We start from the raw sequence: 23,259 nt of genomic DNA on the forward strand, positions 1-23,259 counted from the left end.
ATTTCATATCTAGCAGACAGATTCTTTAAAAAAAGTTCTGAAATATTTCAGTATCCAAACTAGACAAGATGCTTCCTTCCCAAAATGTGCTCAGTTGCCCCGGACAGCACGGGCCCGTGGTTCTGCAGGGTTTTTCGTGATGTTTGAGGCACTGCCTCATATGGTTAAGGCTCTTGCCTGCAAGCTGGTTAACGAAATGATGATGATGATCCTTGTTCTCCTCTCATCCTTCCCGGTTAAGAAGCTTGAATGTTAGAGCTCCCGCGTGGGTGCCTCAGCCGCGCACAGACACACAGCTCCAGAGAGCTGAGGTGCACTCCCGGCCTGGCGTGCCAATGGCGGGTGTCCTCCTGTAGGATGCTGCAGTCACAGGATAAGGGACTTTTCCTGGTTTAGAATCTCTGGGATTTTCCTACCGTGAATCCCGAAATGTGGCCATGTAGTCTGCTTTTGTTCTCATCAGTGGACAGGACATCCATGATCCTCGTGTGTTCTTAGTGAGCAGCAGCGTTGCATTCTGAAGCTGCTTTCTAAACTCCAGCTGTCTGGACAGGACCCAGGCCTTGCTCACGAGTGGGGGAGAGACAGAGAACTCTTGAGTCTGTTCGGCAGACAGAGCCGATTTTCAGAGTGCGAGGAGGAGGCTCCTGGGAGTCAGTTTTTAGCGAACATTAAACTGAGCATTTGAACGCAGGGGCTTTGCAAGTGTACAGGACTAGCCCTCTGCTATTTTAAGTATTTATCGGTCCAGTCCAAGGAGGAGTTATGCCCCATTTAAGCCATTTTCTACATGGCTTCCTTGGGCAGAGTGCAGGACACAATGTGCTAGGGACAGTGCCAGCCTGAGCCATGCAGACTTCTTCAGTTAAGTGACCAGCTTTGGATCAGGCACTTGAACTGAGAGCAAGCAGAAAGCAGAGCTTGCTCAGCGAGCAGAAAACGCGCAGAACAGTGCAAATGTGAATGCTACAGCTTGTATTGCCTTCTCGGCTTCCCATCATCATCCTGTTAATTTTAACAGTGGGTCCCCCTGGGTATCAGAATGAAAATAAACATCAGCGTGCTGTTGTCTGACAAAGCACTTTAATAACTTGTCACCAGGAAGTGCTTGCTGGAAGGAAGAAAAAAATGTCATGAAAGTATTATTAAAAAATAAATAAATGTGATTTCTAAACTACAGCAGACTTAGCTGACATAAGAAACACACTGGGTTTTCCTACTTTGGTTCTTAATCATGAGCTCCAACCCTTAACTCCTTTATAAGGGAGACAGGACTTTCTGTTGACCTGCTGCTGAGGCCTTATCCTGTCATCCTGCATATAAATCAGCCTTTGCAGCATCCAACAGTGAGATTTTAGATCCTTTGGAAAGTAAGTCATCAAAGAAGGGAAATTCAACCAGTGATTTTCCTTTCGTGGAACATCATCTAGCTTAAATGAGATAACATTTCTCATCTCTTCTTGGCCTCATAGCAACAGGTTAGAAAATAATGAAGTGGTTTCCTTTTGTTTAGCCATAGGCTGTCTGTCCCTCAGGGAAGCCTGAAAGATAAAAATGAAACACAACTCCAGAAGAAGTCCTGGAAGCTCAGTTTCACACTCCGAATGCCTGGAAAGGCTTTGGGGACCCAGCAAAGGTCTTTGAAGAACACAGATCTTAGGGTCTCTTCCCACCTAGCTGTCTCCAAGTTTAGGAAGTTTGTGGGGTGAGAGCAAATGAAAGCCCCCTGTTCCCCAGCTAGCAGGCCCTACAACCACCCCTGCCCACTAAGCTATGCATCATATTCATGCAGTTCCGGTTACTCTGTAGCACCAATACTGGAGCTGGAGACTCTAGGAAATTGTGGTTTTCAATCAAAGGTGCCTCAGGGTAAAACAGCAAGGTGTGAACTCTGATGGCACCAGAATTCCCAAATCTGAGCTAGGAGGGCGAGGACCAGAATGTGCCAGGGCAACCCACACGGCATCAGCCCTGAATCTTGTTACAGAACAACCTAGTCCTGGAAGTCCCGCAGGGAGAGCGGATCTGGGTGTGGGTAGGTGTGTGTGCCCGTGTAACTGTCCCGTTCTGTAAGGTGGGCTGTGGCATTTCCCCCAGGCCCAAGACCCCCCTCCAGCAAGAGCAGAGAGCTTACACAGGGGCATGCGGAACAGCACCCTCCTGACATGGCAAGCAGAGTTCTCTGTGGCTAACGATGCTTTTGGGGAGAATGAAAAGGTCCCAGGAGAGGGACGGGTGGAGTTGAGGGATGGGTCAACAAGAAAGTCTTAAGGTCTGCTTGATGGAAGAAAAAGAAAGAAAAGGAAAGGAAGGGAATTGATCAGGTCTTGTGAATCAGTGACTATCAGTACAGACTCTTGAGGGGCTCAGGACGCAGCTGTTTTGGTAATGAACTCAGCGCTGTGTCTGCTTTCAGCTGTGTCCGCAGTACTGGCCCGAGAACGGCGTGCACAGACACGGCCCCATCCAGGTGGAGTTCGTGTCCGCTGACTTGGAGGAGGACATCATCAGCAGGATATTCCGGATTTATAACGCAGCCAGGGTAAGCGGGGGCGCCGTCGCTGTGCACTGTCTGTGACCCCCAAGTCCAGGGGACACTCCTCGGCAGGGCTGTTCTCAGGGTTTGGAACCTTCAGGGAACAAAGCGGAGATCCTGACCTCACGGAGCATCTACTTTAGTGAGAGACACGATGAAGGAAACCCGGCTTGGTGCCCCTTGGTGAAACCCAGAGAGGAGGACGCTTTTCGGGGCCTAGGGGTAGCTGAGGGGACCCCTGCAGTGAGGCCTTGCTCAACTCCAGCTGCAGCCTGCCTGCACAGGTGGGGCCCTGGAGCCAGGGAGCAGGTGGGTCAGTGGGTGGGATCCCAGGAGGCCCTTGAGGGAGGAAGTTCTAGCTGCAGAGCGGCCAGGTGGCCAGGCGTGGTGGAGGTGCACCCTTGCTGACAGCGAATTTTATAAGGACGGGCAGGCGAGGATGGGCCTGGGAGATGTCCTGGAGCCAGGCTCACTTGTGATCAAGCAGGGAGTCTTTGTTAGGAAGCAGATGGTGAATAATTGATATAACAGCTAAGACACTAGATAGCGTGCATCAGAAAGCAGAGAGGGGTGGAAGGTGCTGGGCCCTGCCCAGCAGGGGAGTCCATCTCTGTTTTAAACAGAAGTTCTGAGAGCGGAGCCCGAGGGCTTGAGGGAGGAGCCCGGGCAGACACCGCAGTCAGCGCGCAGGCCTTGCAGAGAGTGGAGCCGCTCACCTGCCAGAAGGTGGCCCAGGTTGGGCGGGGAGGAGCCTAGCGACTTCTAGAGCCACAGCTGGCACTGGGGTTTGGTCAGGGGAAGTAGGAGCCTTACTGGGCTGGAGGAGAACCACACAGGTAAGGGAGCACCCAGGCTCCTGGGCTGAGAATGGACGCTAGGACAGACCCTTCAGGGGCTCCTGGAAGGAGCCTAGTGACAGATGACTACGCAGGCAGCAAGAGTGGCAGCAGGTGGAGGTGACAGGCAGCGGAGACGCTGATACATTCAGGGAGCACAGAGTGGGACCCAAAGACCAGGCGAGTGATGGGATCAGCATCCACTGAGCTGGGGATGCTGGTCAGTAACCGGTGGCCAGGCCTGGGGCACGTGTGGGTCCGAGGTCAAGGTCAGACGCGGAGGTCTGGGAGGATTCTGAGACCATCGGGGAATTCCAGGTGGGCCTTGGGTCACATCACAGGGAGACAGGAAGGAGGGACTGGGGACACTCGTGGTGGTGTTGAGGCCTTGACACGGTGTGGAGTCCTCAAGGGCGAGGCTGGGAAGGGAAAGGGACCAGGATGGAGCCTGGGCCTCTGTCCGAAAGGTCTAGGGGAAGCAGAAACTTGAGCAGGAGGAGGAGGAAGGCCAGAAAGACAGTGTCCCAGAGAGGAGTCCTCGCCCCGGGCGTTGGCCTTGGGGTCCAGCTCTGGCGAGGCAAACAAAGATTTTCTAACATAAACTCGGAATGCTGCAATGCATTTCACGATGACTAAAGATGAAGTCAGTGTTGCTATCGTGAGATTCCCACCAGTGATCAATTACACTCGCGGGAAATATGGTGCAATCTGTACCACGCTGGACTCATGAACACCTCAAGGTACGGCTGATCTTTGCCCATAATTAAGGTAAAGCCATCTTCACACGTAGTGTGCCAGGCAGCCAGTCCTTACGTGGTCAGGTTCTCTTGGCTTTTGCAGAAAGGTCAGCTTTGTTCTTCGCTTCAGATCGGTCATTTAAAACACCTGCTTCTTCCCAACTGCTCAAGGTTAAAAACCCTGACTCCGGAGGCCTGGGCGCGCGGCCTCGCTCTCTGGACCTTGGCTGCTTGGAGGTGGAGACAGCAGCTGGGAGGGGCCTGGCTTCCGGGAAGAGGAGTCACGCCTGTCTTCTCTCCTAGCCCCAGGACGGGTACCGCATGGTGCAGCAGTTCCAGTTCCTCGGCTGGCCCCTGTACAGGGACACGCCCGTGTCCAAGCGCTCCTTCCTGAAGCTCATCCGCCAGGTGGCCAAGTGGCAGGAGGGGTACAACGGCGGGGAAGGCCGCACGGTGGCGCACTGCCTGTGAGTCGTCTGCCCGCCCGCCAGCCGCATCTGCTCCTTTCCGCTGGGTCTCGCTGTCTGCGGCGGAGCGGGAGCTGGGGGAAGGGGAATTGCTGCTGAGGGCTCTGGTACTGTGCAAGAAGCTTGGGTGGGGTCTTAGTCTGTTCCCTGTCGCCTTAACAGAAAACCCAAGAGCAGGTCACTTAGGGTTATTTAGCTCATGGTTGTGAAAGCTGGGAGGTTCGAGAGCAGGCAGTGCCGTGGCTGAGCTCCTCCTGCCACCGTGTCACGTGGTAGAGGCGCCGCCTGGAGAGACAGTCACTCAGGCAACTGTGGGGACCTCATGACCTCCCGCCCAGATGTCTCACCTCCAGATACTACCCAGGACTCAGGGGACTGTTTCTGACACATGAGCTCTTGGGGAACACAACAAACTCAGGTAGGTAGTGTGACCCTGCCGTAAGAAGTCATTGGCTCTTGACTGGGACACATACGGGCCCCTCCTGGATGGGCTCTGTGGGCTCCTCCTGGCTCCTGAGAGCCAGCTGTACATCTCTAGGAATCCTCTGAACTGGCTGCTACACTGTTGGTAGCTTGGAATCGCCCAGGCTGGCAGGACTTATCCACTGCTGAGCGAGGCTCCGCTCGGGCTCCCCCCCACCACGTGACACCACCCGCCCGCCAGCTCCTGGTCCTTGCAATTCTGGTTCTGGGCGGTGTCGGCAGGGGGCGCCTGTGTTGGGAGGGCCGCTGTGTGCCCACCTGGAATGTGCTCGGAGGTCCAGGTGGGCACAGCCGGGTCCTCGGGCGGTGACATTGGGAAGTGGTGGAAGGCCCTCGGGGACTTTGGGGCCCCAGGCTCTCCACTCTGCCCGGGAAGTGAGCAGCTTCCTTGGCCATGAACCCCCAGGCTGGAACTCCAAAACTGAGCTGAAAGAAACTTTCTCTTTACCAGTTGATTATCAGGGATGAGGGACTTGGAGTGACGGAAACCTGAGTGATGCAGAGCCAGTGTCCTGAAGGGTGACCCCAAAGCCAGCAGTCCAGCGGGTGCTAACATGGGGGACACCTTCGCTCACATGACGCCCTGCCTCCCTGAGCAGTGGGAGCCATTCGGGAGCTTTTGGATGCCCACCCTTGGGCCGCACCCCAGGGCCAAGCCTGGAAACCATGGCGTCTGGGAACGGAACCCAGACCTCTTCTGGGGTTTCCCTGTGCAGCCCAGGTAGACAGCCGCCAGAGAGAACGCCAGGCTGCTCCAGCTCACCTGCATTTTCTCATTGGCAGTGATATGCAGCTAATCATCCAGCTGGCGCTGGCTTAATGGAACAGACAATTAAAAAGCCATGGCAGTTAGGAGCGCTGTGTAGAGGATCCCCAGAAATTCGAAGCCGCGGCATCTGTCACTGCTCAGGGTGCCATTAGAAGCACACAGTGAGGTCTCTGTGACGTGGAAGGCAAAGGCGGACTGCTGTTAGGCACCACCGAGCTAACATGGCAGGCACAGCTCTCTCCACTCAGTGCCCTGGTGTCGGCTTCCCCACGCTTGTCCACCGTGGAAAATCCTTTCCTTAGCTGTCCCTCTGTACAGACGTGGGCTCTGAGCAGAGTGAGAGGAGAGGCCCACCTCACTGAGTCACCCGACGACAGTGGAGTCACCGGCATTTGAATCCGTTTGGATTGCATCTGTTCGTTTCGGGAGTTGTCCTGCTTGGTGCTGCTGCAGGGGGAACCCAGGGCCTGGCACGTGCTAGGCTGGCGCTCTGCCTCTGAGCCACACCAGCCTCATTTTGTTATACTCCAAGCAGTTTGCAGACGCCTGTCCCGGGCCTGGACACCCCAGCACTGGATCTGGACGCTAACTCATCTGACCCCTGGATCAGTAGCTGTCTAACAAGGGCTGGCAATTGCGCCCACAGGACCGAGGCAGCAGGACAGGAGTAAGGGAGAAAGCCAGAGTCTGTGCCTTCAGTCGCTGTGCCCGACAGACAAGCATGGCCAAATAGTGAGATGCCCTCGTCAGCGGTGCCCTCCGTGGGTCTGTACGGTGGGCTGTCGGGCTGTCCCAGGCGGTGGTAGGCATCTGATGCTCCTCCTGCCTCATGTCCCCTCCCCTCCCTCTGGGGAGGGCACCTCAACTTCCCCTGGGGAACCCTGTCGCCCAGGCTGACCTCCCTGTGCTGCCCGTGGGGCTGCCTCTTGCCCTCTTGGCATGACACTCAGCAGGAGGTTTATTTTTGTTTAGGTTCCTAAGTCTTTTTTTCTTTATGAGAAGCAAAGTTTAAATTGGCCTCTTCCAGCCCTTGCCAGGACCCCTCAGAGACACCGTGCCATTCTGTCCCTCTGAGGTCAGGATTCGGTGTGGCATAGCGCCACCTGCTGGTGGTGGACAGAACACCTGGGTGAGGGTCCTGTGCTTGGCAACAGATACACACAGGATGAGTCTTTTCCTGTACTTGTCTTCCAGCTAACAAAGCCAGGATGAATGAATAGAAGTAAGAGAGCACTGTGTTGAAACTCCATGAAAATAAGGGATGTAGAGCCTGCTGGAAGCATTGGGTGAAAAGCGGATGGGAAACCGGTATGGTATTAGTGCGAGAGTGGAAAACAGGAATGAGCAGGAGAGGACATCCAGGGACAGGCCGCACCTGTGGGTCACCTGGTTACTAGCAAAGATCCAGCCCTGCAGGGCCGCGGGGAAGATGCTCAGGACACACTGGTGTTCGCCTCACTATACTATAGATGGAAATCCCTTCCAGGTGATCACAAACCTGAACATCAACGGGAAACAAGAGCTTCTAAAAGACAAAAAAGCTCCTATGTTCCCAGCATAACCAACGCCTGGCCAAGACAGGACCCAGAACACCTGCATTGGAAGATGGTGACAAATTGGATCTCACTAACAGCAGGAGGTATCAGTAAGGTGTGAAAAGGCAAGACCGTGGAGGAGAGGTTTGCTATGCATAGAGCTGGCAAAGGATTCAGCCAGAACTCCTACAAGTCAGTACAAACAAGAGGCATCATCCAGTTTTTTCAGTAAGCAAAAAGATTGACGGGTACTTCATTTAAGGGGCAGGGCATGCAAACATCTTTGTGTGAAGGAATTCACCCCTCCAATAACCCATCCATCCTGAATCCTTCCCCAAGCCTTGGCTCTACCAATGTGCAAGATACTCAGGAGCAGAGAGCAAAGGTGACAGATGGTACCAGAGAGAGGCAGTGAATGAGAAAAACCCACAACATGGGGTTTTCTCTACGGGACAAATACCCCACTTCTTCAACAGATTTCAAAGAATAAAAGAGGAGGAGGAACCTGTAGGTCAAAATACAAGTGTGAACTTTAATCAACCAAATCCAATATGCAGATTTAACTTAGATGTCGATTTTCTTAAAAAGCAACTAACTATAAGAAACCACGTGGAAATTTTGAACTAGGTAGAAATCCGATTTTATTAAAGCAATATTTATTTTGGGAATGATAGTACTATTGTGTTTGTAAAAATGAAAGATCTTAGTTCCTTGGAAAAGAGGTTGATTGCACAGTTGGTACAGGAAAAATACAAGATGTGCCTGGAATGGCTTAGGGTGCCAGAAAGTAAGAAAATGTTCAAAAAAGGACAGGCATTTTTCCCAAGAACACAGGAGCCAACCCAGTGGAACTCCTAAGGGTCTAAGTTGGAAAAACTAAATATGGTGCTACTGATTTTTAGCTCATGCAATAAAATATTCTCTCCATGTCCACAATGATATAAAAATACATTTTTGAGTGGGGGAGGAGAGACACTGCTTTCTTATGGTAGAATATCAGAGGGAAGACAGCAGAATCAACATTAGGCAGATACCACGGTCATGATTGTTATATGATCCACCAGTGAGTATAAAAAGCAGTGATGAACCTGTGAGCAGAAGCAGGATATTGAGATTCAAAATATCTTCACACAAGATGTGTATTAACTACACAAAGATGGTAACTTGGAAGTGAACATGCTGGCAGACCCCTTAACTCATGAGCAAGGTTAACGTCACCAGGAATGGGACAGGCGGACACCAGGAACACTGTGAAGGACAAAACGTCCCTGTGATTTTCTCGCTAAAATGCAGGACCAGTTTCCCACTCAGGAGAAGAAATCAGAGCAGCCGAAATAAAAGGCAGTCTACCTTGTGTCCTGTGCAGTCACTTCTCAGCCTCCACTTCAGCACCATGAGTGTTTTCTACTCCTGCATTCTATCTTCTGTGCTTCATAAGCTGGAAAATAAGTGATCCAGGTCAAGAAAAACAAGGAGAGCCTGAGGACCTGTCACAGATTGGAAGCAGCAAAGGAGGAAACTAAATGGAAGATGAGAACCAATTCATGATCCTGGACCAGAGAAAGGATATTCATAGAGGATCTGGTGAAATTTGACCACAACCTGGTCAGGTTAATGAGACTGCACCAGTGTTACCTGGTTTTGATAACATGCTGTGGTTTCATAAGATGTTCACAGCAGGGCAGTTGGATGTGCAAGGGAATTCTCTGCTATTCCTGCAGTGTTTCTACATCTCTAAAATTAGTTCAGAATAAAAAGCTTTGTTTTAAAATACCCCGTAACCAGGCATGGTATTGCATACTGTAATCCCAGCACTTTAGGGGACTGCGGCAGGAGGAACACAAGTTCAAGCCCAACCTGGGCAATTTGATGACTTAGCAAGGCCCTTATGTCTTAGAGTATAGGATGCTGATAGACTTTTTAAGGCTAGGCACGTCTTTGAACGTAACCCACCTGAGTCACCAGTTTCCCTGATAGACAGCCAAGGTCTCTGTCCCCTGGAAGTGTTCCGCTGCAGGCCATGTCTTTGAGACCAGCGAGGTGCTGGCTCAGTAACAGTCTCAGGCCGGGGAGACACTGGCGGACCCCAGCCCTGTGAGCCGGGAGCCAAGCCCTCCAGCCGCCCCCTTTTAACTAGAACTGCCCAGACGTGGAGTTGGGTGGCCTCCGGGTTTGGATGCCCCCCTCCACAGGGGGGTGTGGCCAGCAGCCTGAGCGTCACCCAGCCCTCTCATGTCTCCTGTGACAGGAATGGGGGAGGCCGCAGCGGCACGTTCTGCGCCATCAGCATCGTCTGTGAGATGCTCCGGCACCAGAGAACCGTGGACGTCTTCCACGCCGTCAAGACGCTGCGGAACAACAAGCCCAACATGGTGGACCTCCTGGTAGGACCCTCTGTCCCCCACCCCCTGCTCCCCAATTTGCAGTGACGCTGATTTCAGACAGGAAGAGGCCCACTCACTTTTCCCGTAGGATTTCTCTCTCTCTCTCTCTCTTCCTCTCCTTGTTTTTCGTGAGGAAATTATCTCAGCTCATCTGAGATGTGAAAATAGTTGATGCTCACAAGTGAACATCCTTATTAATTTCCCTTCCTGGCAGTGCCTTCCACGTGGCTAAGCACTTCGTCTTCCCAGAGAAGAAATAATCATAGCACACGAAATGCCAGCTTTTCAAATTATATATTTTATAAATAGCCTAATCGCCTAATATTTATCAAAGCTGTGAATCCGAGTTTGACACCCCGAGCGCCGAGTTTAATTATGGTGGCCATCTCTGAGGGAAGGATTAAAGGAGTTGTGGAACAAAGGGCAGGGTGCAATTATTTTCCTGGAGTATTTCACGAAGTCTTTCTGTGGAGCTGTTGAAATGCCAAGCACGGGACCCTGGAATAGGAGAGCAGCTCCAGGGAGGGAGATTTTGTGGTGCTCCAAGGTGGCAGGACTCACGGGGCACCCGGCCGGGAGCAAGGCTGTGTTCGGGGCTCTAGGTGCCGGGCTGGAGTGAGATGGGCGGGAGAGGACAGTCGGGGTTCAGGCTGAAGTGGGAGTAGCCGGGTTCCCCATCCGCAACTTGGACATCACTTGTGCTTCCCTGGACGGGGATGGATCTGCTCAGCAGGAGCCACTCCCAGGGACAGCTCTGGCCCCAGGATTTGGGCTCCAGGAGCCACTCCCCTTCCCAGAAGCTTGCGCTGGTGGGGAATTGTCAGCAGCTCTCACATCGACTTCTGTGGCGACATCATGTTCCCCACACTGTGCCCCTTGTCCCTGCAGAAAGCCCATGGGACCCTTGATCTGAGGCTCAGCTCTGCCTCTCATTCCAGTTAGGTGACCTCGGGCACGTCAGCTTTGCAGTTTAAGTGTCTTCGAGCAAGTCGATTTCTCAGATTTTAGTTTTGTAAACTAGGGACAGCAGTGGCTTGTTGAGGCTAAGCTGCCATGGAGGTGTATGTGAGAGAGTCTGAGAATACAGGCCAGCCTGTGGAGCGGCTGGTCTAAACGGAAGAGGAAGACAGCGAGCATGTATGTGTGCTTCGCATGTGTCGGGCACTCTCAGCTCCCTCTGTGTAGTAACAGATTTCACACACACAGGCGTGTTCTGTGTTCGGGCTTCACTGGAACCAGCCACGGCCGGCACTGAGAGCAGGGCAGTCCTGCAGCCCACGTGGCCAGCACAGGCCAGATGAGGCTGGCATTAAGGATGGGACTCAAGTGTCACCCTGACCAGTAGCTGACCTCAGCGAGGCAGGGACAGATGTGCAGCTTCCAGACCTCAAGCTGCCCTTGATGTAAAAAATGTCATTTCCCTCTCTCAGCAGCCTGGATTAAGCAGAGCATTAGACAAGGGCCTTCCAGGCCTTCCCTCTAGTGGCTCTGGCCACAGCTTTCATCACTCAGGAAGTTTTATGGGCAGAAAGAGACAGGGTTCTTGCCCGTGGCACAGCCTGAGGGATGGGGCACTACTTCAAGCCGTGAATGGAGGCTCAGGTTGAGACCAGAAGGGGTCGTGTGGCCACCGCCCACTGTTCTGTGACAGTTTAGGAGCTGCTGGCATTATGGCTAATTGTTTTTCCCAAGATAAAATTTTTTAAATCTATATTTCTCATGACACACAGCAGCTGTACGTATCTTGGGGTACAGTGTGACCTTCTGGAGCAGGCATGCAGTGCACAGGGGTGGATGGGGCAGGCTCGGCTGGCGCCTTAGGCATCACGCACACTCCTGACCCTCTGCCCTGCTGTGAAGTGCGCAGTGGGTGATGTCCGCGGTGGTCATTGCTCCTGTGCATCTGCACCCTCTGCAGTCACCCGGGATTGCAGTGCCGGAGTGGGGTGCCCAGACCTCCCTTTCAGCACCCAGCTTAAGGTGTGGTCGCTGCTGAGAAAAGTAGGAGGTTCGTGTCATTTCCCGAGCAAACTGCTGGCTCTGCTGCAGGATAATAGATCATTCTGGTGACCAAGGGGAAAGTCACAGTGCTCTCTTCAGTAGGTTTGAAGCTCCCGGAATTGCAGCAGCTCCTGAGGTTCGCTCCTTTGTTTTTGCCTGTGGGAATGGCATGGAGCCTGGTGTTCGTGTGAGGGTGTCGCCGGAGGATCGAGCTCAGGGCCGAGACACGGTCTACAGGTTCTTGCTGGGTGTCTGTCACAGGGCCCTGAGCTCAGACAGTGGAAAGGACACGCTGCATCCTGAGGATGATGGGGGGCGCCCATGTCCGAGCTGGCCCAGGGGGAGTCAGGGGAGGCAGGACAGGCCGGAGTGGGGCCCCCACGGCAGGCTGACCCCATCCTGGCCCTCGCAAGAGGTCGGCAGCCCGCCTCTCTCCGCCTCCCCTTGCGGCTCTCTTGCCTCTGAACAGAGGGACACTGGGGACTGATGGGGCCTGGGAAGCGGGGTGAGCGTGCCCCAGGGAAGGGTGGAACTCTGGAAGCCCCCTCAGCACCCCAGGGCCAGGCCTGGAAGTGAACACCTGGCCTTCCTGTTCCAAGGCCGCCTGGACACACGCTCCACCCCGTCCCAGATGTTAAGCTCCAAGTCAGCTGGGACCGTGTGACTCCGAGCCCAATGAGATCAGCCCAGATCCCTAGCCAGAAGTCCAGGCTCTCTCAGTGTCTCCATGAATGGCCTGGGAACCTGCAGTCGGGTCATCAGGGCTCCTCAGCCTGCTGTGTGGGTCCCCTGACACATGCCTGCCTCCGTGTCTGGCAGACAGCCCCGCCACCCATGCCCAAAGCATTAGAGGGCAGGGCCGGCCTGCAAAGCAGGGTACCCAGCCGTAGGGCCTCGGGCACTGGTGTCCTCATAGGCCTTCCGCCAGGAGGCCTCTGCCCTCTCCCGCAGCTGGCTCCTGCCCTCCCATGCCAACCCCGCCCCCCCAGACTGCACCCATCCTTCCCTTCCGGGCTCCTCCGGAGCAAACCACACTGCCGCACGCATCTTTGAACATCCTTGCTTCCTGCAGAGCTTGCTCACCCTGGTGTTTCCTGAGCAAAGTTTGTTCCCATCTAAGAGAAACTCTGTTCCCTCAGTGGTGGCGGAAACAGTGCCTGCTGAGGATCACTGCACAGGACTTTGCTGAAAAGGGCTGTGGCGGATGCAGGAGAAGCAGTGAGATGCACAACATGGCGCTTCCTGAACCTCCACTTTTCTCATCTATAAAGTGGGGATAAAGCAGTAGCAAAAGAAAGGCCACATGTCGTATGACGGCCCTGCCGTGCTGAGACAGGCAGACCCACACACACCGAAGAGGGGCACATGGGGTGGAGGAGGGGCTGCAGGGATCCCTGGTGGTCGTTGGGGCTTAGATTACCTACAGCCCTAGGGACACTGCACACTGCTAAACCAGGTCAAAACACGGAGTTATCACAGATTTAGTTTAGAGGTGTCGCTGGCTTTTACTGCAGTCCTAGAATCTGGCAAATCTCATTCTGTAAAACATGCGTGAGCCAGGCAGAGGAAGTTGGCGGCACTTGTGACTCCTCAAAGCAGCACAACCACCACCAACTGAATTCACGTCTCATCCAGAGTTTGTGACTCCCGTCCTGCTGGAGCCCCAGCTGACACAGGGGGAGGATCCACAGCAGGATTTTTCTGCTGGTGGTTTTTTTTAAAAATAACACCTTTATTGAGATTACAACTCACCTACCATAAAATTTGCTCTTCTAAAGCATACAGTTCAGTGGCTGTCAGTATATTCACAGAACCACGCAAATGTATAACATTTTATCACCACCAAAGAAACCACATATGTTATCAGTCACTCTCATTTCTCCTTCACCCAGGCCTGGCCACCATCCATCAACTTCCAGTCTTTATAAATGTGCACGTTCCTGACATGTACTATATAAGTCACATGAGACCTTTCGGCCTGACGTCTTTCCCTCTGATTTCAGAGTCACTGCTGCAGTAGCACACAGTGCAGCTCATTCCTTCACATAGCCAAATAATCTTCCATTGTGTGGCTACCCATCCTCTCCGCTCTTGGCAATTAATAGGCATACTGTGAGTAATCTACTATATTTGTGTACGAGGTTTTCTCAGTTCTCCTGGCCGTGTACCTTGCAGTTGAGTTGCTGGGTCACATGGCAAGTCTCTGTTGAGCCTTTTGAGGAACTGCTGGGCTGTTTTCTGAAGTGGCTACATTGCTGTACATTCCCACTAATGCCATAGTGGCTTCTAATGTTTGCCCATGCTCACCAACACTTGCTACTGTCTTTGGCTTCTAGCCTTCCGAGAGGGAGTTACTGCTGGTGACTTTGGATCTTGGGGTAACTTAGTATGTTGAAATGATCTGTTTACTGTGTCTTCACACCTTCAGAGTAAAGAGAACTGAGATAGTGTCTTAGAGCTCCAGTCTCTACCCATAACACATTGCCATTGGCTTGAACCACTAGTGGTACGTACATGACGTCCTATCAGGCGGCTTGTACCACCCATGGGACTGTCCCATGCCACCTGACAGGGTAGTTACACATGCACCATTGGTTGTTCAAGCCAGCAGAAATTAACATGTTCAAATCAGAGGCTCCCAGCAGTGCTACCTATGCACAGTGGCCCTGGCATGAGCACGTTAAATGTTGGAGGTGAATCAGTGCTGCAGTGCCTGCCGTCTGCCATCTTGTGTGTGTGTGACCAACATTTGCCTCTCAACTGTGTGCCAGGTTCTGTGCCAGAGATAGGTGCCTTAGCCAGAGAAAGAAGCAGAACTGTGGCCTTGTCTTGAAATAAATAGGTTGGACTACGCAGGTATTTAGAGAGCAGATGGCAAGTGAAGAAAACGAAATTCCATTGACAAATTTAGCAGGCATATTTAAAAGTGTGGAAGTTTTCAGTTTAGCCGAACCAAAAATAAAAGGTGCATTTTCTTGGTCGTGGCCATCATGGTGGGAAAGAGTCGTGCTGGACGCGATGATGGTACAGTGAGTCTGCTCCTGCTGTGCAGAGAGACCTTGAGGCACCAGGTACCTGTACCAGCTCTGGGCACTGTCAAGCCTCACATCTCCCTTCCTCAGTCAGAGTCCCTCCGATCAGTTCCCTGAGCACAGTGCAGAAACCCAGGCACGCTGACCCTGTGGAGGCTAGGCTCCACACAGAGTTTGCTTGGGCCAAAGCTTGTGATCTGAGAAGGATCTGGGGCATCCAAGACAGCAGAATGGAGGGGCCAACACTCACTTCCTCCTCCACAAAGAAGAACCAAAGTAACGAGGACATAGCTACGTTTTGAGGCAAAGGACCATGAGAGAAGACTGGAAAAGAACAAGAGAGGGACCAGAACCTCATAAAACCCAGAGACCTGGGACGGCAGAAGAGGAGTAGAAGAAGAGAACAGAATAGAAGAGAAGAGGAAACAAAATACCCCAGCATGTGCCACCCAGGGAAGCAGAATCTCCCCTTTGCAGGAGAAAGTGTGAAAGTGTTAGTCACCTTTCTGTCACTGTAACAAAATACCTGAGATAAACAAATTAAAGGAAGAAAGGTGTATTTTGGTTCATGGTGTCAGAAGTTCCAGCTTATGGTTACACGACCCTGTTGTTCATGCCAACAGAGCCATAGCATCACGGCAGGACGTCATGGCAGGAGGGAGCTGAGCTGCTCACCACATGGCAGCTGGGAAGCAAAGAGAAGGAAATGCTGGAATCCCTACACACCCTTCAGGAGCATGCCCCAGTAACCTACCTCTTTCAACCTCCTAAAGTTCCCCCACCTCCCAGTAACACTACAAGCTATGATTGGACCTTTGAGGAATATTCCAGATCCAAATATAAGAGAAAGAGTCACAGCAGTCAGTCTGCGTGGATGCTGCAATCCCAGCTTCGTGAAAGCTTCCCAGCCCTCACAGGCATGGAGCCCACTCTTACTTAAGTAACCTGAATCTCCACAGATGCCTGGGAACAGGACCTCCCAGCACCTCCAGGAGACACCCAGGTGCCTGGCAGGGGTCATCTTGCAAGCTGAGCTGTTGTCCCAGTTTGGACAGGGTCAGAACTACTACACACCCCACCTCTGGGGACCCCACACGTTCTACCGCCCTGGCTTGGGGAGATTGCAACCTCTGGATGCAGCCATCTCACCTGTGTCCAGGGTGCATGACCAGACAGGACCTAGAGGACCTTTGCCTGGCACAGTTGCAGTTCCAGCTGTACACTGTCACTGGCAGTGGGGAATACCCATCCCTGTTGCCACTGCTGTCGGGACTAAGACAGAGCACCATACCAGGTGTGCGGGTCCCACCACCTCCCCCAGGCTGTGTTGGGGCCTGCCCCACTGCTGCTTGCAGGACAAGTGCTTCAGGCCCCTCCACTGCTGGGCTCCTGTGCAGAGACCTTGCTGGGGGCAAAGCCAGCACCAGCAGTGCCTGAGACCACCCCACCATTGCCATGGTAGGAGGAGCCATGCCCTGAGCTCCCCACACCACTGTGGGGTGCACACGCCTGCCTGAACTGCTACAGCGTCCCCACTCTCACGTGGCCCGCAGAGATCATGGGTCTCTGGCTCCTCCATGGTCCACGCTGTGCCCAACATCAGTAATCACATCCCAAGCAGCAGTACAGTGACTTCACCACAGTGCACACCTGGAAATAAAGCCAACACCGCATGACAAACTGACCCTCCAAGGCAGCCTCAGGAGAACACCACCTCATAAACATGGTCAGATACTTGATCACCAGAAGCAAAAATCTCAATGCAACAGCACAAGAAATATGAAAAACAAGGTAGCATCATGATTCCAAAAGAGTATAATTATAATTATAGCAAGAGATCCAAGAAAGTAAAATGGATAAAATGTCTGACAAGCTTTTAAAATAAGCATTCTTTAAATCCAAGAGAACACAGATAAATAGTTAAATGAAATTAGGAAGACAGTGGAGGATATGAATGAGAAATTCAGCCCAGAGACAGAGATTTTGAAAAAAGAAAGAAACAGAATCTTGGAAATTAAGCTCTCGATGAGTCAGATATATACAGTTGAAAGCATCAAAAATAGACAATATTTCAGGCAGAAGAAAGAATATCTGACCTTGAAGAAAGGTCTTTTGAAAGAGCCCAGTCAGACACAAGGGGAAAGGAGAATTAACAGCACACTCAAGACCCCGGGGAGAGCATTAAAGGAACAAACATCCACAATTTTGGAATACCTGAAGGCAAGGACAAAAAAGTTTCAGGCATAGAAAACCTATTCATTGAAATAATAGCAGAAAACTTTCCTAATCTTGGGGAATACATGGACATCCATTTATAGGAGGCTTATAGAATCCCAAATAAGACATGTCCCCCAGAAATACTCACCATGGAATATTACACTCAAAATCTTCAAAGCACAAGGCAAAATAAAAGATCTAAAACCTGCAAGAGAAATGCACAAAGGCTTATTTAAGAATATCCCCATTAGACTAACAGAAAATTTCTCAGCAGATTTCCTGTAGGCCGGAAGGGAATAGAATGACATATTCCAAATTCTGGAACAAAATAACTGCCAACAAAGGTTATTATACTCAGCAAGGTTATCAATTTGAAATGAAAGAGAAATAAAGTCCTCCCAAGACAAGCAAAAATGGAATTTGTAACCATCAGATCTGCCTTACAAAGGATGCTTTAGGGAATCCTACACCCAAAAGTAAAAGAAAGGTAACTACCATCATGAAAGCTTGCAAAATAAAAATCCCATTAGAAGAGTGCACACAAAATAAGAGAATCAGAAAGGAATCACTGTTGATACAGTAAACCATCAATCTATTAAAAATGACCAAGAAAGGAATAAAAATGGATATACAACATAACTAGAAGATAATCAGCAATGATAGGAGTAATTACCTATCAGTAATAACCTTGAATATACATGGACTAAATTCTCCAATTAAAAGAGAGACATTGACTGAATGGATATTTTTTAAAGCCCCAAAATTTGCTGCCAAAGAGAAACTCAGAATGAAAGGACAGAAAATGACACTTGAAACAAAAGCGAACAGGAACACCTGTATTTACATCTGACCAAACAGACCTTAAGACAAAAAGAGTTAAGAGGAGACAAAGGTGGTCACTATAAAACAGCCAAGGGATCAGTGTAACAGGACATAATGACTGTGAATATAAATGCACCCCTTGTCAGAGTGCCCCATCTTGTAAAACAATGTATTAGACAAAGGGGAAGAGAGGCGCCAATACAATAATAGTGGGGGACTTCAACACGCCACTGGAACAGTGGATAGATCATCTAGATTCCCCCTCCCCCCAAAAAAAGCAACAAAGAAACATCAGGGTTAAACTGTGCTATAGATCAAGTAGACTTAAGAGACTTCACAACACACTACTGAACAGCTGAGCATACCTTTCTTAACAGTGCATGGAACTTTCTCTAGGATAGGCCACATATTTAGGCTACAAAACAAGTCAAATTTTAAAATACTGAAATAGGGCTGGGGATTTAGCTCAGTGGTTCCAGCGCTTGCCTCACAAGCTCAAGGTCCCAAGTTCGATCCCCAGTACCAAAATATAATAATAATACTGAAATAATATCCTATATCTTATCTGATCACAGTGGAGTAAAAGTCAACAACAAAAGAAATTTTTAAAATTATACACATGCATGGACACTGAATAATGCAGTTTTGAATGAACAATAGGTCACTGAAGAAATCAAAAGGAAATTTGAAAGTTTTTCAAAACAAATTAAAATGGAAAAATAACACCAAAACTTATGAGATCCAGCAAAGGCATACTAAGAGGAACATTATAGCAATTAGGGCCTATGAAAAAAAAATTAAACAATCTAATGATACCTCTTAAAGATTAGAAAAGCAAGAACAAACCCAATATCAGTAAAATAAAAAATAGAAACTATGAAAAGAATACAAATGATCAATGAAACAGTGTTGTTTCTTTGAAAAGGTAAAATTAACAAATCTTTAGCTAAACAAGAAAAAAGAGAAAGCTCCAAAGATAAAAATCAGAGATGAAGGAGATTATACTGTAACTGATCCCACAGAAGTACAGAGTTATTAGGGATTATTATTTAGAAGAAATGGACACATTTCTAGACATACATGACCCTACCCAGATTAAACTAGTAACAAGTAATGAAGCAGTGATAGTCTCCCAACATAGAAAAGTCCATAGCTGCCTTGCTGAATTTTACCAAACGTTAGAAGAATTGGCATTAGTTCTTCAGAACTACCTAAAGAATTGAAAGGGTGGGAACACTTCCAAACTCATTCTATGAAGACAGTATTACCCTCTTATGAAAACCAGACCAGGACACAAGAAAAGAAGAAAAAAGAACAATAAACCAGTATCCCTGATGAACATAAATTCAAACATTCTCAACACAGTACTAGCACATCAAGTACCATGATCAAGTGGGTTTCATTTCAGGGATGCAAGGATGATTAATATATAGAAATCAATAAATGTAACATTTCTGTAGAATAAAGGATAAAGACAGGATCATCTCAAAAGGTACAGAAAAGGCATTTGATAAAACAACAGTCCTTCATGATAACAAAAAACCTTCAAAATATCAGGAATCAAAGTAATATACCTTAACACAATAAAGGCTATCTACACCAAGCCCATGGCCAGCATCATGGAATGGGGAAAAGCTCCAAGTATTTCCAGATCCCAACCAAGACAAGCCTGGCTGTTCTCACTGCTCTCATTTGATATAGTCCTAATAAGTTTTAGCCATAGCAACAAGGCAAAAGAAATAAAAGACATAAAAATGAGGACACAGAATGACAACTATCACCATTTACAGATGATTCTGTAGACAGGATGACCTCAAGAGTCCACCAGAAGGCTTTTAGAACTAATAAATTCATGTAGTAGCAGGGTGTAAAGTCAACTTACAAAACTCAGTAGTGTTTCTATACACCAATAACTAGTTTTCTGAGAAAAGAATCATGAAACCAGTCTCTCTCACAGTAGCTACCAAAAACAAACAAAAAAATGCCTAGAAAAAATGTATACAAGGAAGTGAGACTTAGACAATGAAAATTACCAAACATTGAAGAACTTGGCATAAAAAGATGGAAATACCTATGTTTATGGGTTAGAAAAATTAATATTTTAAATGTCAATACAACCCAAAGCAATGTATAAATTTAATGCAATGACATTCTCTACAGAACTAGACAAAAAAAAAATCCTAAAATTAATATGAAGTGACAGATTATCCCAAATAGTCCACACAATCATGCTGGATACATCACAACACCCGATTTCAAGACATACTACAGAGCCATAGTAACCAAAATAGCATGGTGCTGGCATTAAAACATTTGCATACACTAATGGAACAGAATAGACACCCCAAAAATAGGACAGCCTCTTCAGTAAGTGGTGCTGGGAAAACTGGACATCTGTGTGCAAAAGACAAACTTGGCTCGTCTCTTACTCTGTACAAAAATCAACTCAACTAGATCAGAAAACTATATATAAGGCCTGAAATTCTGAAATTATTAAAGGAAAACATACAGAAAACTCCTCAAGACATTGGTACAGGGAGCGATTTCATGGATAGGCCCCCAGAAACATGGGAAACAAAAGTATAAATTGACAGGATTACATCAAACTAGAAAGCATCTAGCTTGGTAGAAGAGCCAAGGAAACAATCCATGTGAAGAGACAGCCTACCGAATGGGAGACAATACTTGCTAACTACTCTTCTGCTAGATGGTTAATTTCCGGAATTATAAGGCTCTCAAAAAACTTAATAAAAAACTAAGTAGCTAAATTTTAAAATAGGCAAATGATCTTATTAAACACTTCTCAATAGAAATGTAAATGGCCAACAAATACATGAAAAAAATCTCAATATCTGTAGCCATCAGGGAAATGCAAATCAAAACTAGTCAGATACCATCTCACCCCGGTCAGAAGGGCTATGATGAAAATAAATGATAAATGAAAACAAAACATGCTCATGAGGATATGGAGGGGGGTAACTCATACTGTTGACAGGATTGCAAGTTCAGCCACCAGGTGACAAAGTATGGAGATTCCTAAAAACATAAATCTCATCATTTGATCCTCTTATCCCTCATGAAAGGAAATGAAACCAGTATAGCAAAGAACTGCATGCACACCATGTGTACTGCAGCCCCACCCCGACAGCCGAGACTCGGACCAGCCTTGGTCCCCACGGGCGGGTGCATAGGAAAGGAGGGTGGTCTAGTACACAGCAAAATAGAGGGGCCGGGAGGACATTGAGTGACACTGAGTTAGGGACATCTGGCCTGTTGTGCCATCTCGTCCTGTCTCATCCTCCACACTGGTAAGGTGGGCTTCTCCCAATCAGGGTCCAGGTAGGGCCACGGTAATTAAGAAGTAGCTAATAAATTCTCGCCAAGTTGAGAAAGTCCTGAGACTGAAAGTTGGAGGAAGCTCAGGTTGTTGCTATACCAGTAAACGTGTGGGGACAAACACCCGGCCGTCCCTTCATATTCATGGAGAACCTGAGATCCCTGGTGGACATTCGCACCCCAAGCTCAGCTCTGCTTTATAAAATGGTATGCCATTTCATGGGACCTATCCACACTGTCCCATATTACTTTGCCATCTCTAGATTCCTTGCATCCATGACAACGCAAATTCTGCATAAATAATTGTTTAGGAAATAATGACAAGAAAAAAAGACTCCCGTGTTCAGTAGAGACACAGTTCTCTTTCAGATATTTCTGGCCCGAGATTGGTCGAACACAAGCATGTAGCACCCACAGATGGGGACGGTAGACTGTGGCTATTCCGGTTGTCCAGTACTTTCTGGAATGTTAATGGGCACAGATACCAGAGTGCGTTCAACAGGCTCTGCAAGGAAGCAGTCACAAACAGTGCCAGTACTTGTGGCTCAGAATGGCGACTTTCTCGTTCATTTCCAGTCCAAATCCCTAGCAGTTTGGTTTCTTCCAGTTAACACTGTCCTCTGGCGTAAGTGCCTCGCAGCAGTAGCGTTCAGATATACCAGCTCACAGTGTCGCTTTTTCTGTTTCCCAGGATCAGTACAAGTTCTGCTACGAGGTGGCCCTGGAGTACTTGAATTCTGGCTGACAGCACAACCGGCTCTGCAGACAAAGCCTCTCCCACCGCAAGGCCAGGACGGTCCGTGGTGTTCGTGTAGATGAGATGGAGACTTCTCGATACGCTCTCTTTGCTTTGCATAATTGGCTCTTATTAAGAGCCCAAGGAAAGTGTTTATAAACTGCTTGCACTGCCCAATTCCCAGCCATGCCGCTGCCTGACAGAAACACAGAGCATATGCTCATCAGATACTGTCCTCCTCCTTGGCGTGGACATCTGGTTGACTGAAGAGCACAATTATATTCTTATGAAGGAATTTGTACCTTTGGGGTATTTTTTGTGGCCCGTGACCCTCTCCCATTGTTACAGCTGAGTGTATGTTTTTGTTCTGTGGAGAATGCTACCTGGCATTATGATAATGTATTATTTTAGTTAATATTTGTATTTTAACATGTCACATAATAGCAGCTCACCTAGCTTTCCAGAACTAACCAGTAAACGTGTAATGAACAAAGCTATATTGTATGAGTCGTCGTTTCTATCAGATTTGTATGGTTTCCATGGGAAAAGCTCAGAGGATTCAGTTCAAAAGTGCAACACAGTCAGATTCACAGATCCAAAGCTTTCCCATGTGTTTATATTGTAAATATTTTTGATTTCATCAGATTATTTATTCATTAAAAGAAATTTTTGTGAAGCACAGTGAGTGACAATCATTTTTATGAAACCCTGGAAATGGCCGATTGTATGACTTTACCTTGTGTGAATTCTCAATAAACGATGACCCGTGCCACTTGTGGTGTATTCCTGGTGTCCCGGGGCACGGGTGGAGGCCACCCCATCACACCAGACCGCAGGAGCCACCCACACCTGGGACCTTGTCCTGGTCCATGTTGTGCTTCTGCAGCAGAGAGCCCCAGCCTGGGTGATCTAGGAAGAAATTGATCCCAGGAGACTGGGATGTCTGAGATGAAGTGGCTGCATCCAGTGGGGCCTTTCCTGCTCTATCACAGCTGGCAGAAGCGCAAGTGGGCACAAGGGGGCACAGCAGAGAGGTCAAGAGCATGAGGGAGCTTTTGCAACAAAGCCACTCCCAAGGCGATGTGCCTGCTCCTTCTGTAATGACCTTCATCCATCACAGGTCACCTCTTAAAGTGCCTGGCCTCCCAGCACTGTCATAATGATAGTCAAGTGTCACAAGTCTTGGAGAGGACATGCAAGTCATGGCAGCCCTGACTGCCTGGCACAGGCATGGCTGGGGTTCTCAAGAGGGAACCTTTGTCAGGCTCCAGGCCTGTCACAGTGCCCTGCCCTGTATTAGGGTCACCATGAGCATGAGTGCTGACCGGGCTGGACAGGTGCCAGGGCGGGGACCTGCCAGCTAGGGGC

At 49.2% G+C, this 23,259-nt stretch overlaps 1 protein-coding gene and 1 long non-coding RNA gene across 15 annotated transcripts in view; one reads left to right on the forward strand and one right to left on the reverse strand.

Moving 5' to 3' along the window:
* Nucleotides 1–22,663, forward strand: part of Ptprm (protein tyrosine phosphatase receptor type M) — a 675,227-nt gene extending 652,564 nt beyond the window's left edge. For all 14 annotated transcript variants that reach the window (XM_087189931.1, XM_087189938.1, XM_087189934.1 and 11 more), the window contains 4 exons: nucleotides 2,417–2,542; nucleotides 4,413–4,576; nucleotides 9,612–9,747; nucleotides 21,847–22,663. In XM_087189931.1, coding sequence (XP_087046057.1) covers nucleotides 2,417–2,542; nucleotides 4,413–4,576; nucleotides 9,612–9,747; nucleotides 21,847–21,900 — 480 coding nt within the window. In that variant the 3' untranslated portion in view covers nucleotides 21,901–22,663. The remainder of the gene's footprint in view (nucleotides 1–2,416; nucleotides 2,543–4,412; nucleotides 4,577–9,611; nucleotides 9,748–21,846) is intronic.
* Nucleotides 13,341–23,259, reverse strand: part of LOC147830177 (uncharacterized) — a 46,075-nt gene continuing 36,156 nt past the window's right edge. Inside the window, exons 4-6 of the long non-coding RNA XR_015442454.1 lie at nucleotides 17,146–17,202; nucleotides 16,323–16,430; nucleotides 13,341–15,465 (exon numbers count right to left, since the gene is read on the reverse strand). This is a non-coding gene — a long non-coding RNA (uncharacterized LOC147830177). The remainder of the gene's footprint in view (nucleotides 15,466–16,322; nucleotides 16,431–17,145; nucleotides 17,203–23,259) is intronic.

The sequence above is a fragment of the Heterocephalus glaber genome, unplaced genomic scaffold, assembly GCF_053883595.1.
Source record: "Heterocephalus glaber isolate CG9 unplaced genomic scaffold, H.glaber_assembly_v1.0 deba00000331, whole genome shotgun sequence".
Lineage (NCBI taxonomy): Eukaryota > Metazoa > Chordata > Mammalia > Rodentia > Bathyergidae > Heterocephalus > Heterocephalus glaber.